Below are 13776 nucleotides of genomic sequence, written 5' to 3' on the forward strand. Positions count from 1 at the left end.
CTCCCAGGCTGGAGTGCAGTGGCGCGATCTCGGCTCACTGCAAGCTCCGCCCCCCGGGTTCACGCCATTCTCCCGCCTCAGCCTCCCAAGTAGCTGGGACTACAGGCGCCCGCTACCACGCCCGGCTAGTTTTTTGTATTTTTAGTAGAGACGGGGTTTCACCATGTTAGCCAGGATAGTCTCGATCTCCTGACCTTGTGATCCACCCGCCTCGGCCTCCCAAAGTGCTGGGATTACAGGCTTGAGCCACCGCGCCCGGCCATCATCCCTTCTTTCTTTATACCAGCATGGTCTCAGGGATTTTCATTCTGTGGGTTATAGTCTATCACTATCAAGCATGAGCCACCGTGCCCGGCCTTGTCATTATTTATTTTGAGGCACAAAGAGTCTCAAATTTAGCCAGTGGGAACCACCTTAAGGAGCCCCTGTGTCCTTTTGACATGCCAGAAGGGTCATTTTAAAATCCAGATCTGATCGTGTCACTCTGTCCCTGGTTAAAATCCTCTCGTGGCCTCAAGATAAAGACTCAATCCTGGCCACAGCCCGCACGGCCATGACATCTTCAACCAAGTCCCAGCCTTTCTCCCACCTCAAATCCTTTGCACAGGCTGTTCTCCCCGGCCAGAACACTCTTCCTTGCCCTTTCACCAAGTTCCCTCCTAATCCTCCTTCAGGCTGCACCATCCATTCTCTGGGGAGTCTGGGCTGACCTCCTGGGTTAGGTTTCCCTGCCAGGCATGCCATGCTTTTTTCAAGTAATTCACTGATTCACGTTGATCTCCTCCTCTAGAGCTTTCCAAGGGCAGGGACCATGTCTGCCTGTTCACTGCTATAGTTCCGCATGGGGCTGGCACAGTCTCTGTTAACTACTTTGTAAATGAATGAATCAATGAACGTATGAATGAATAAATGAACTGACTTCTCTCTTCCTTCCACAGGCCTGTAGTGGTGGAGACACGCCCAGTGGATGATCCTACTGCTCCCAGCAACCTCTACATCCAGGAATGAGTCCCTAGGGGGGTGTTAGGAACTAGTCCTTGCACCCCCCTCCCCCACAGACGCACTAGTGGTCATGGCATGTCCTCTTCTCCCAATAAACGTGACTTCAGCCTCTGCTGTCATCTTGTTTTTCTTGGGGGAAACAATTTCTGGATGCCCACTCCTCCAGAATTTCAACAGCCCAACACAATGATGCTGGGGGGCGTAGCACAGATTTATTTTCCAGTACTAGGTCACCTCTCCCCCAGCTGCCTTAGGGGGAGGAGCTTGGGGACTAAGGGACTTGCTGTGAGAATAAGGCACTTGAGGTGGGGGTGGAGAGCCAGCTGGGGGTCTCAGCTAAGCTGGTCCTCATACTGCTTGCGGAAACAATCGCCAGCCGGGAAGAAATCCCAACATCTCTCTTGGTACATCTTCCAGACATAAGACTCCTAGGATTGGGGATAGAAGGAGTTCATTGGTCACATCTTCAAACCCTTGAGACATATATATATATATACTTTTAGACAGGGTGTTGCTCTGTTGCCCAGGCTGGAGTGCAGTGGTAGCAATCGCAGCTCATTGCAGCCTCCTGGCTCAAGCGATTCTCTGCCTCAGTCTACAGAGTAGCTGGGACTACAGGTGCACACCACCACCCCTGGCTCATTTTTTAATAGAGACAGGGTCTCTCTCGCCATGTTGCCTAGGCTGTCTTGAACTTCTGGTCTCAAGCAATTCTCCCGCTGTGGCCTCCTGAAGTGCTAGGATTGCAGGCGTGAGCCAGGACGCCCAGCCCAAATCCATTTTTTTGAGACAGAGTATCACTCTGTCGCCTAGGCTGGAGTGCAGTGGCATGATCTTGGCTCACCACAACTTCCGCCTCCTGGGTTCAAGCAATTCTCACACCTCAACTTCCCAAGTAGCTGGGATTACAGGCGTGCGCCACCACATCCCGCTAATTTTCGTATTTTTAGTAGAGACGGAATTTCACCATGTTGGCCAGGCTGGTCTCAAACTCCTGACCTCAAGTAATCCACCCGCCTTGGCCTCCCAAAGTGTTGGGATTACAGGCGTGAGCCACCGCGACCAGCCCCAGCCTTAAGCCTTGATATTGATAGGAGCTTTTTACTGCCACCTACTGACTGGCCTGATGTGAAAGGACTCCATGTCCTGCCCACTGTCCTCCCATTAACACCCCCTTACCTGACCTGTGTGTTCTGTCTCATCCTTGTTTATCAAATACATCAGGAAAAACCTGAGGGTGAGAGGACCACAGGAGACAAGTCTGAACCACCCTTACCTTATTTTATTTTTTTATTTATAGTAGAGAGAAAGTCTTGCTATGTTGCCCAAGCTCGTCTCGAACTCGTGGCCTCAAGGTATCCTCCTCACTTGGCCTCCTAAAGTGCTGGGCTTACAGGTGTGAACCATCGCCCGGGGCCCCACCCTTACCTTCTGATTGGCTGGCAGGGAATCTGCCCACATGGACACCACACCCCCCTTCCTAACTGGCCAAAGCTAAGGACCCCGCCCCTGGCTATTGGCAGCCATGCCCCCCACCCTCCTGATTGGCCAGTGTGTCCGTGCTCACATGTAATTGGCCAGGTTGTGCTCCTCCAGCGTGTGAGTCTCGAAGCCATGCGGTGTTGTATCAAAGTAGTCGCTGCCGATTCCGCAGATGAAGCACTTGGTCTGTGAGTGGCAAGAGACATCAGAGTGGAGGCCCACTTGACCCCCTGAATCCCGTAATCCTTCTGGGTTACCCCCAGACATGACCCACCTCCATATCCTCCTTCACTTGCTCTTGTTGGTCTCGGAGCTCACCAAAAGCGTCGATGATCAGACCTGGGGTGGCAGGACACGAGTCAGAGCCCAACCTCTGACTTTGTTCAGACTCCTCCCTCTCCAGCTAGGTACCTCCAGGGCTTGCCCTCCATCCCCCATCTCCCTAATCTCACCCCTAATCTCACTTCCTAAGAAGATAATATTAGGCCTTTATTGGCCGGGTGCGGTGGCTCATGCCTGCAATCCCAGTACTTTAGGAGGCTGAGGCGGGAGGATCATGTGAGATCAGGAGTTCAAGAGCAGCCTGGCCAACGTGGTAAAACCCCATTGCTACTAATAATACGAAAAAAAAAAAAAAAAAATTAGCTGGGCGTGTTGGCACGTGCCTGCAGTCCCAGCTACTCGGGAGGCTGAGGCAGAAGAATCACTTGAACTTGGGAGGTAGAGGTTGCAGTGAGCCAAGATCGCACCACTGAACTCCAGCCTGGGCAACAGAGCGAGACTCCCTCTCAAAAAAAAAAAAAAAAAAAAAATATATATATATATATATAGAGAGAGAGAGAGATATGTGTGTGTGTATGTGTGTGTATATATAGGTATATATGTATATTTATATATACACATACATGCACACATATATGTAATATACGTATAATATATGTATATATAATATATATAATATACGTATATGAATAATATATATAATATACGTATATGTATAACATAAATATCTCAGGCCTTTATTGAGCACTGATATGAGCCAGACACTGAGCGCCTATGCATTGACTTAATCCTGATCACAACCTATGAGGTCAGTACCACTGACGCCCTTGTTTTGCAGATGGAGAAACTGAGGCCCCAAGAGGCGACTTGCCCAGGGTCTCACAGTAGCGAGAGGTAGAGATGGGGCATGAATCCAGGCCGACTGGATCCTGGGCCTGCATTCTTAGCCACGGAGCTAGCCTCCCTCTGGGCCCTGAGCGCCCACTCCCAGCACTGACCCTGGATGATGGCCAACAGGATGACGATGACGAAGAAGAAGAAGGTGATGTCGAAGACCACCCTGTAGAGCTCGTATTCGTCACCCGCGGGGTCCTCGATCTCGTCCCCAATGCCTCCGCCAGCCCGGACACCCACGTACATGTGAAACAGGTAACACTGAGGGAAGGGAGCACATTGGTCACTCATTCATTCAACACTCACTGAGTACCAGCCAGCGCCCCGGGATAGGCAGGGCTGAAGGTACGGTAACGACTGAGACAGCCCTGGGCCGAGGCCTCAGAGATACAGCATCAGACAGGGACCAACAGCCAGAAATGGTTAGGGCTGTGACAGGAAGGGCATGGGCAGGGGGGTGAGAGCCGGGTTGGGTGCGGATCACAGGCAGAGGGGTCAGGGCCAGGACGAGGGGCACAGGCAGAGGGGTCAGAGCCAGGACGAGGGGCACAGGCAGAGGGGTCAGGGCCGGGATAGGGGGCCACAGGCAGAGGGGTCAGGGCCAGGATGTGGGGGGGCACAGGCAGAGAGGTCAGGGCCAGGGTCGGGGGGCACAGGCAGAGTCCCACGGGGAGCATGGGCAGAGGGGTGAGGGCCGGGTTGGGTGGGGAGCACAGGCAGAAGTCAGGGCCAGGGTTGGGGGGCACAGGCAGAGGGGTCAGGGCCAGGGTTGGGGGGCACAGGCAGAGGGGTCAGGGCCAGGGTTGGGCACAGGCAGAGGGGTTAGGGCTGGGATGGGAGGGCACAGAAAGAGGGGTCAGGGCTGGGATGTGGGGACACAGGCAGAGGAGTGACGGCCGGGATGGGAGGGCACAGGCAGAGGGTCGGGGCTGGGGTGGGGAGGCACAGTGTGACCAGGGATGAGCTGGGGGAAGCGCTGGAAGCTTTAACAGCCTACTGGAGGCATCTGATCCAGCCTAAGTGATCAGGCGAGGCTTCCTGGAAGAGGAGGCAGGTGTGAGCTGAAACCTAAAGGAGGCGTTAGGTGGAGGGGTGGTGGGAGAGAGTGTTCCCGGCAGAGAAAGCCACACGCTGCAACACCATCAGTGAGGAAAGAATACAGCTTGCTGCTGTGAGGAACTGAAAATGGTGGGGTGAGGCTGGAAAACAGAGCTCCTGTGCAGGAGAGCAGGGAGAGAGATGAGGCAGGGCCTGGACACGTGGCTCTGTAGGCCCCGGCCCAGCCCGTGGTCAGGGGCTTCCTGTAGGACGCAGCATTTAAGTGGAAAGGTGAGGTATCAAGTGAATGGGGTGTGTGTGTGTATGTTGGGCCTGGGCTAGGGAACAGAGAGAACATCAGGTGCAAAGGCCTTCAGTCAGGAGGAAACACGCAGTCCTAGGGGAACTGAAAGACGACCAGGCAACCAGAAAGCAAAAAGCAAGAGGGTTTGTGGTTCGACCCAGGCCGGGCCAGATCTTCCCAGGCTTTGTAAGCCGTGGCGGGGTGATTCGATTTTATCCGCAGTGGATGGGGAGCCGCAAGAAGGGTCTGAATGGAGGTGGTGAGGGAGCATGGTCTACCTGGCATTTGGGAACAACTTTACACTTGGTTTTTTTTTGTTGTTTCTTTGAGACAGAGTCTTGCTCTGTTGCCCAGGCTGGAGTGCAGTGGTGCAATCTTGGCTCACTGCGACCTCTACCTCCGAGTTCAAGAGATTCTCCTGCCTCAGCCTCCTGAGTAGTTGGGATTACAGGTACGTGCCACCCCAGCCAGCTAATTTTTGTACTTTTTTTTTTTTTTTTTTTTTTTTTGAGATGGAGTTTTTCTCTTGTTGCCCAGGCTGGAGTGCAATGGTGCGATCTTGGCTCACCACAACCTCCGCCTCCAGGGTTCAAGAGATTCTCCTGCCTCAGCCTCCCAAGTAGCTGGGATTACAGGCGCACACCACCACATCCCACTAATTTTTGTATTTTTTTTTTTTTTTTTTGAGACGGAGTCTCGTGCTGTCGCCCAGGCTGGAGTGCAGTGGCGCGATCTCGGCTCACTGCAAGCTCCGCCTCCCGGGTTCACGCCATTCTCCTGCCTCAGCCTCCTGAGTAGCTGGGACTACAGGCGCCCACCACCGCGCCCGGCTAATTTTTTGTATTTTTAGTAGAGACGGGGTTTCACTGTGGTCTCGATCTCCTGACCTTGTGATCCGCCCGCCTCGGCCTCCCAAAGTGCTGGGATTACAGGCGTGAGCCACCGTGCCCGGCCTAATTTTTGTATTTTTAGTGGAGACGGGGTTTCACTATGTTGGCCAGACTGGTCTCAAACTCTTGACCTCTGATGATCCACCTGCCTTGGCCTCCCAAAGTGCTGGGATTAAAAGCGTGAGCCACAGCACCCGACATACACTTGTTCTTTTTGTGTTCCCAGGATGTGAGAGAACACAATCATCCTAGAGTAAAAGCTAAGATAAGTGACTATAATGAAAACAAGGCTGTAGGCAGTGAGGCTGTGTCTGGAAGGGCCTCAGATGTCAGGTTGAGGAGCTGGACTTTGTCCTGAGAGCAGGAAGGAACCCAGGGAGCCAGATTACAGGACATCTTTGGAGATAAACCTGGGAAATGACTCTTTTAATTGTGGCCTATGTCTCTAGTAAGTTCGTATCAATTGGGGCTATGATCACCATTATTAGAATAGAAGAGAAAAAATACGCATTGAACGCTGGGTATACCTTGGGTGAAACTTTTTTTTAAACTTGAGACAGAGTCTCACTGTGGTACCCAGGCTGGAGTGCAGTGGCACAATCATAGCTCACTGCAACCTCGAACTCCTAAGCTCAAGTGATCCTCTTGCTTTAGCCTCCCAAAGTGTTGGGATTATAGATATGAGTCACTGCGTCTGGCCTGGATGAAACTTTTAATTGTGGATAATGATGATAGAAGCTAACATCTATATAATCCTGAGGATGTGCCAGGCACTAGTCTAAGTCTTTTTTTTGTTTTTTTTTTTTTGTTTGTTTTTTTTTGAGACAGAGTCTCGCTTAGTCGCCCAGGCTGGAGTGCAGTGGCGCGATCTCGGCTCACTGCAAGCTCCGCCTCCCGGGTTCACGCCATTCTCCTGCCTCAGCCTCCCGAGTAGCTGGGACTACAGGCGCCCGCCGCTTCGCCCGGCTAATTTTTTGCTTTTTTTTTTTTTTTTAGTAGAGACGGGGTTTCACCATGTTAGCCAGGATGGTCTCGATCTCCTGACCTCGTGATCCGCCCGCCTCGGCCTCCCAAAGTGCTGGGATTACAGGCGTGAGCCACCGCGCCCGGCCTTGTTTTGTTTTTTTGAGACAGAGTTTCGCTCTTGTTGCCCAGGCTGGAGTGCAGTGGCGCGATCTCGGCTCACTGCAACCTCCACCTCCTGGGTTCAAGCGATTCTCCTGTCTCAGCCTCCCGAGTAGCTGGGATTACAGGCATGCGCCACCATGCCCGGCTAATTTTGTATTTTTTGTCTTTTTTTTTTTTTTTTCCTTTTTGTGGAGAACGGGGTCTCGCTATATTACCCAGGCAGGTCTCGAACTCCTGGGCTCAAGCTATCCTCCCGCCTCTGCCTCCCTGAGAGCTGGGATTACAGGCGTGAGCCACCGCGCCCGGTCTAATTTTGTATTTTTAGTAGAGACGGGGTTTCTCCATGTTGGTCAGGCTGGTCTCGAACTCCCGACCTCAGGTGATCTGCCCGCCTCAGCCTCCCAAAGTGCTGGGATTACAGGCATGAGCCACCGTGCAAGGCACTAGTCTAAGTCTTTTAAGTCTTCGATAGCCAGGGAGCACCTATTAGTCCTACTATTACACACTCATTTTACAAGTGAAGCCCCCAGGGCATAGGGAGGAGGTTGAGTAGCCTGTCCAAAAATCACATGGCTCATAAGTGGCAGGGGCAAGCTCCCTGAGTACCTTTCCAATAATAATCCATTTGAAAAGCTCAAATAAGGCTGGGTGTGGTGGTTCAGGCCTGTAATCCCAGCACTTTGGGAGGCCGAGGTGGGTGGATCATTTGAGGTCAGGAGTTCAAGACTAGCCTGGCCAACATAGTGAGATCTCCCAGCTCTACTAAAAATACAAAAATCAGCTGGGTGTGGTAGTGTTTGCCTGTAATCCCAGCTACTCAGGAGGCTGAAGCAGGAGAATCACTTGTTTGGTTTTCGTTTTTTTTTTTTTTTTTTTTTTTGAGACGGAGTCTCGCTCTGTCGCCCAGGCTGGAGTATAGTGGCCGGATCTCAGCTTACTGCAAGCTCTGCCTCCCGGGTTCACGCCACAGGAGAATCACTTGAACCTGAGAGACAGAGGTGGTAGTAAGCTGAGATCATGTCACTGCACTCCAGCCTGGGACTTCGTCTCAGAAAAAAAAAAAAAAAAAAACCTCAGCTCAAATAATATTGAAACAATGGCCAACAGATGTGGAGCACTCATTTGCCTGGCACTGTTCAAAGTACCTGACATGGCCGGGCGCGGTGGCTCACGCCTGTAATTCCAGCACTTTGGGAGGCGAAGGTGGGCGGATCACAAGGGCACAGGCAGAGATGGAGACCATCCTGGTCAACATGGTGAAACCCTGTCTCTACTAAAAATACAAAAATTACCTGGGCACGGTGGCATATGCCTGTAGTCCCAGCTACTTGGGAGGCTGAGGCAGGAGAATCACTTGAACCTGGGAGGTGGAGGTTGCAGTGAGCCGAGATTGTGCCACTGCACTCCAGCCTGGGCAACAGAGCGAGACTCTGACTCAAAAAAACAAAAACAAAAACAAAAAAACCAAAATGTGCCTGGCATGCATCAGCTTGCCAAACTGTAGGTACTATTTTCATTTTTTAGAGGCAAGGTGTCCCTCTGTCTACCAGGATGGAATGTAGTGGCCCATTCGTAGCTCACTGAAGCCTCAAACTGCTGGGCTCAAGTGATCCTCCTGCCTTAGCCTCCAGGCACACAACACAACACCCAGCTAATATTTAACATTTTTTATAGAGACGGGATTTTTGCCTTGTTGCCCAGGCTGGTTTCCAACTTCTGGACTCAAGTGATCCTCCCGCTTCCACCTCCCAACGTGCTGGGATTGCAGACTGGAGGTACCACGCCTGGCCTGGAGGTACCATTATTAACCCCTTCAACAGATGGGAGAAGGAAGGGTCCCAGAGCGCTGGGGGAGGGGCTCACCGTCATCATGTCGTCACATTTCATGTCAGGCTCATCCTCATCCTCGCTCTTGTTGTAGAACTTGCGGAAGAAGTTGAAGGCCACTACGGTGTACAGGTAAACGACCACCGCCAGAAGGCCCACGGTCATCACCAGCTGGGGGCAGGACGGGGCCAGGTCAGCTCCGCCCTGGGCTTGCCCTCCCCTGGCCGCGCCCATTCTGGGTCCTGGCCCCAGTTCAGTCCCCGTGGCTCTACCTTGCTGCCCCACACACCCTTGGCTTGGCCCCGCCTGGCCTTGCCCCTCCTCAGCCTAGCTGCCCGGCCCTCACCCCTCCACCACCCACTGCCATGCTGGTCCCTGCTGGCCCACGCCCCACAGCCAGGTCCTCCCCACACCTGTTTCCCATTGTGGGTGACGGAGGAGAGGATGGTGCGCAGCGTCTTGACCCCCATGGCGATGTCCAGGAGATGGGCAGCGAAGAAGAAGTTGTTGTAGTGCCCCAAGAGGGACATCACCATATACCAGCCCAGGTACAGGAAGGACTGTGGGCGCACAGGGCCAGGTGTCAGGGGGAAGGCAGGGACACATGAGGAGCACTCTGGAGGGTAGGGGCCACTCGGGAGAGTCAGCTATGCCCTGGGGGTCGGGTGCCAGCCCTGGCTGGGGAGTACATGGAGGACGGGGCATTCTGGGTGAGAAGGCGTCCTGCGGGGAGATGAGAGCCCCCTGCAGAAGGAAATAATCTGGGAATCCAAGGGCACACTGAGGAAGCCAAAGGATGTTCTGGGCCGGGTGTGGTGGCTCATGCCTGTAATCCCAGCGCTTTTGGGGGCTGAGGCAGGAGGATCACTTGAGGTCAGGAGTTCAAGACCAGTCCAGGCAACATAGTGAAACTCCCTCATTTCTTCCTCTTTTTTTTTTGAGATGGAGTTTCACTCTTGTCACCCAGGCTGGAGTGCAATGGCGCAATCCCAGCTCACCGCAATCTCCACCTCCAGGGTCCAAGTGAAGGAGGCTAAGCCTACCTTAGCCTTGCTTAGCCTCCCAAGTAGCTGAGACCATAGGTGTGGGTCACTACACCCAGCTACTTTTTGTATTTTTAGTAGAGCTGGGGTTTCACTATGATGGCCAGGCTGGTCTCTAACTCCTGGCCTCTATTTATCCACCCACCTCGGCCTCCCAACCCAAAGTGCTGGGATTATAGGCCTGAGCCACCGCACTTGGCCACTCTCTGCTTTTTGTTAGAGACAGGGTCTCACTCTGTTATCCAGGCTGAAGTGCAGTGGTGAACACGCAGCTCACTGAAACTTCTGCCTCCTGGGCTCAAGCCATCCTCCCACTGCAGCCTGTTGAGTAGCTGGGACTACAGGTGTGTGCCACCACACCTGGCTAATGTTTGTATTTTTTGTAGAGACAGGGTTTCACCGTCTCTACAAAAGTTGCCCAAGCTGGTCTTAAATGTTTGAGCTCAAGCAATGCTCTGCCTTTGCCTCCCAAAGTGCTGGGATTACAGGTGTGAGCCACTGTGCCTGGCTGCCTGGCTAATTTTTTTTTTTTTTTGAGACAGATTCTCATTCTGTCACCCAGGTGGAGTACAGTGGTGCGATCTTGGCTCACTGCAGCCTCCACCTCCTGAATTCAAGCCATTCTCCTGCCTCCGCCTCCCGAGTAGCTGGGATTACAAGCACCTGCCACCATGCCCAGTGCCAGGTTTGTCTTGAACTCCTGACCTCAAGTGATCTACCTGCCTCGGCCTCCGCAAGTGCTGGGACTACAAGTGTGAGCCACCACGCCCAGCCCCAGCTAATTTTTAAATTTTTTTGTAGAGAGAGGATCTCACTATATTGTCCAGGCTGGTCTCAAACTCTGGACTCCAGTGATCCACCAGCCTTGGCCTCTCAAAGTGTTGGGAGTACAGGCGTGAGCCACCACACCCAATCCCAGCTATTTTTAAAAAAATAGTATAATAATAAAACGATGTCTGGGGGGATAAGGAGCCTTGTGTGGGTAAGAAGGTACCCTAGGGTCACAGCCACTCAGGGTCCCAGGAGTCATTCTCTGGTCAGGAATCCCCCAAGCTGGGAACCCTCCTAACGCCCCACCCCTGCAGAGTCCCTCCCCAATCTGCAGGCCCCTGCTCACGTTGTCTGTGAAGATGACCCCGAACTTCCAGATCTGGTACTTGACATCGATGGACATGAGCCTGTGGGGGGTAGGAGGAGATATGCTTGAGTGTCAGACCCCAGTCACCTCCCCTGCATGCCCCAGGCCTGTGCAGGGGCGTCCTGGGCTCACCAGGTCAGCAGCCCTGGTGGTGGGTCGGGCTTGCGCTCATTGTGGGCGGTGATCTCTAGTGTGGCCAGGTCCATGCCCAGTAGCTCAGCAATCCGCTCCCGCCCGTAGATGTCCCCATGTTTGTCCAGGACCTGCACAAGAGAGCGTCAAGCTGTGTAGACACAGCTGGAGTGTGGTGTGTGTCGTGGCCTGCAAGGGGGTTCTGGGGACACTCCAAACTCTGAACGAGAAATGAGAGGTGCATTGTTTTGTTTTGTTTTGTGTTGAGACAGAGTCTCCCTCTGATGCCCAGGCTGGAGTACAGTGGCGCCATCTCTGCTCACCATAACCTCTGCCTCACACGTTCAAGTGATTCTCCTGCCTCAGCCTCCTGAGTAGCTGGGATTACAGGCGCCCGCCGCCACACCAGCTAATTTTTTATATTTTAAGTAGAAACGGGGTCTCACCATGTTGGCCAGGCTGGTCTTGATCTCCTAACCTCAAGTGATCCGCCCACCTTGGCTTCCCAAAGTGCTGGGATTACAGGTGTGAGCCACCGCGCCCAGCCTTGATGCTCTGCTCTTTCCATGTGCCCATTCAAGAAAGGGAAGTGCGCTTACTATACCCATCTCCCCATGGGGAAACTGAGGTGCTACTCAGAGAGGCAAAAAAACCTCTTGCCCAAGGTCACACACCAAGCAAGTGCTCGGCAATCCTGTGACGACCTGGTGGCAGGCAGGGACCTAATCCAGGACCCAGTGCATCCATGTCCTCTCACCTTGCGCTTGACAAACTTGTCCCAGTAGTTGCTGGGGAAAGACCTGCCGAGAGAGAGAGCGCGCGTGAGTGTGAGATGTTAGGGCCAGAGGGATCGGAGCTGTCAGTCACATTGGGGGGTGGGTTGAAATTCCACTGTTTTTTTTTTTTTTTCTCTGTCTCACTCTGTCGCCCAGGCTGGAGTGCAGTGGTGTGTTATTGGCTCACTGCAACCTTTGCCTCGCAGGTTCAAGCGATTCTCCTGCCTCAGCCTCCTGGGTAGCTGGGATTACAGGTGCCCGCCACCATGCCCGGCTAATTTTTGTATTTTTAGTAGAGACTGGGTTTTGCCATGTTGGTCAGGCTGGTCTCGAACTTCTGACCTCAGGTGATCCCCCCCCCACCCGCCTTGGCCTCCCAAAGTGCTGGGATTACAGGCGTGAGCCACCGTGCCTGGCTCCACTGCTTTTCTTGTAGGAACCTTGAGCAGTGGGGACCCCCCCTGCCATCTTTGCTGGACCCCAGATGAGGTAGAGAATTTGCATTCAGAGCCAGATGTGCAAAAAAGACCTCAGAATGGCACTCTGATAAAGAGGCTCTGGCGTGGTGACGGGCGGGAAGGAGTCCAAACCAGCAGCCTGACACAGCACCAACTCCAGTGGAACCGCCTCCTTCCTCATACTGGTTGATTTCATTTAATTTCATGATTCTGGCCCTTTATTGACCAGTTTTCCAAGAGACAAATTGATGCCCTAACATCCTCAAGTATGGCTACCGAGTTTTGTTGTTTGAGAGGGTGGAGTGACGATTGATTATGAGTTCACAGATTTACAATTATTTGAAGTGCTTCGATTCATTGCACTTCCAATTCCTATTCTTTTTTTTCCTCCCAGACATAGGGTCTTGCTCTGTCACTCAGACTGAAGGACAGTGGCATAATCATAGCTCACTGCATCCTGGAACTCCTGGGCTCATGCGATCCTCCTGCCTCAGCCTCCGAAGTAGCTAAGACTACAGGCATGCGCTAACCAGGCTAGCATGTCTGGCTAACTTTTTTGTTTTTTTTTCTCTAAAGATAGAGGTCTCCCTATGTTGCCCAGGCTGGTCTTGAACTCCTGGGCACAAGGGATCCTCCCGCCTCAGCCTCCCAAAGTGCTGAGATTACAGGCGTGAGCCACTGAGTGCGGCCCCTAAGGCCCCTAATGATTTCTTTTCTTTTTTTTTTTTTTTTTCAGACGGAGTCTCGCTCTGTTGCCCGGGCTGGAGTGCAGAGGCACAATCTCGGCTCACTGCAACCTCCACCTCCCAGGTTTAAGTGATTCTCATGCCTCAGCCTCCTCAGTAGCTAAGACTACAGGTGCCCACAACCATGCCTGGCTAATTTTTGTATTTTTAGTAGAGACTACTTTTTGTATTTTTAGTAGAGATGGGGTTTCACCATGTTGGCCAGGCTGGTCTTGAACTCCTGACCTCAAGTGATCTGCCCACCTTGGCCTCCCAAGTGTTGGGATTACAGGCGTGAACCACCACGCCTGGCCATGTTTTCTTACTTTGCACTCATTGCGCCTGAGTAAGAATCACACCGGGAGACAGGGTTTAAAACACGGGTTCCTGGGCTCACACCCCAGAGTCACTGAAGAGGAACTTCCAGGCCTCAAGTCTAGGAATCTCCGTGTGCCACCCTCACCCACACAGATGCTGTAATGCATGGAAAATGTGCCTCTTTTATTGAAAGGAAGAGTAAGGCTTGGGGAGAATGAGGCAGGGCCTGCAGGGACTGAAACTCTAGGTTTTTTTTTTTTTTGCCGGGGGCATGGGGAACGGAATTTCACTCTTGTTGCCCAGGCTGGAGTGCAATGGTGTGATCATCACTTGATCCTC

At 52.8% G+C, this 13776-nt stretch overlaps 2 protein-coding genes across 3 annotated transcripts in view; one reads left to right on the forward strand and one right to left on the reverse strand.

The window, feature by feature from the left end:
- The window catches only part of MAP4K1 (mitogen-activated protein kinase kinase kinase kinase 1), a 29114-nt gene extending 27998 nt beyond the window's left edge, over positions 1-1116 (forward strand). Inside the window, exon 31 of the mRNA XM_025369195.1 lies at positions 939-1116. Within this exon, the coding sequence (XP_025224980.1) occupies positions 939-1008 (70 nt within the window). The 3' untranslated portion in view covers positions 1009-1116. The remainder of the gene's footprint in view (positions 1-938) is intronic.
- A 76-nt stretch (positions 1117-1192) lies between these two features.
- The window catches only part of RYR1 (ryanodine receptor 1), a 160168-nt gene continuing 147584 nt past the window's right edge, over positions 1193-13776 (reverse strand). For both annotated transcript variants that reach the window (XM_025369191.1, XM_025369190.1), the window contains 10 exons: positions 11918-11960; positions 11161-11291; positions 11008-11068; positions 9261-9407; positions 8884-9018; positions 3765-3921; positions 2759-2823; positions 2570-2670; positions 2182-2233; positions 1193-1430 (listed from right to left, as the gene is read on the reverse strand). In XM_025369191.1, the coding sequence (XP_025224976.1) occupies positions 1335-1430; positions 2182-2233; positions 2570-2670; positions 2759-2823; positions 3765-3921; positions 8884-9018; positions 9261-9407; positions 11008-11068; positions 11161-11291; positions 11918-11960 (988 nt within the window). In that variant the 3' untranslated portion in view covers positions 1193-1334. The remainder of the gene's footprint in view (positions 1431-2181; positions 2234-2569; positions 2671-2758; positions 2824-3764; positions 3922-8883; positions 9019-9260; positions 9408-11007; positions 11069-11160; positions 11292-11917; positions 11961-13776) is intronic.

Source organism: Theropithecus gelada, chromosome 19 (assembly GCF_003255815.1).
Source record: "Theropithecus gelada isolate Dixy chromosome 19, Tgel_1.0, whole genome shotgun sequence".
NCBI classification, from domain to species: domain Eukaryota; kingdom Metazoa; phylum Chordata; class Mammalia; order Primates; family Cercopithecidae; genus Theropithecus; species Theropithecus gelada.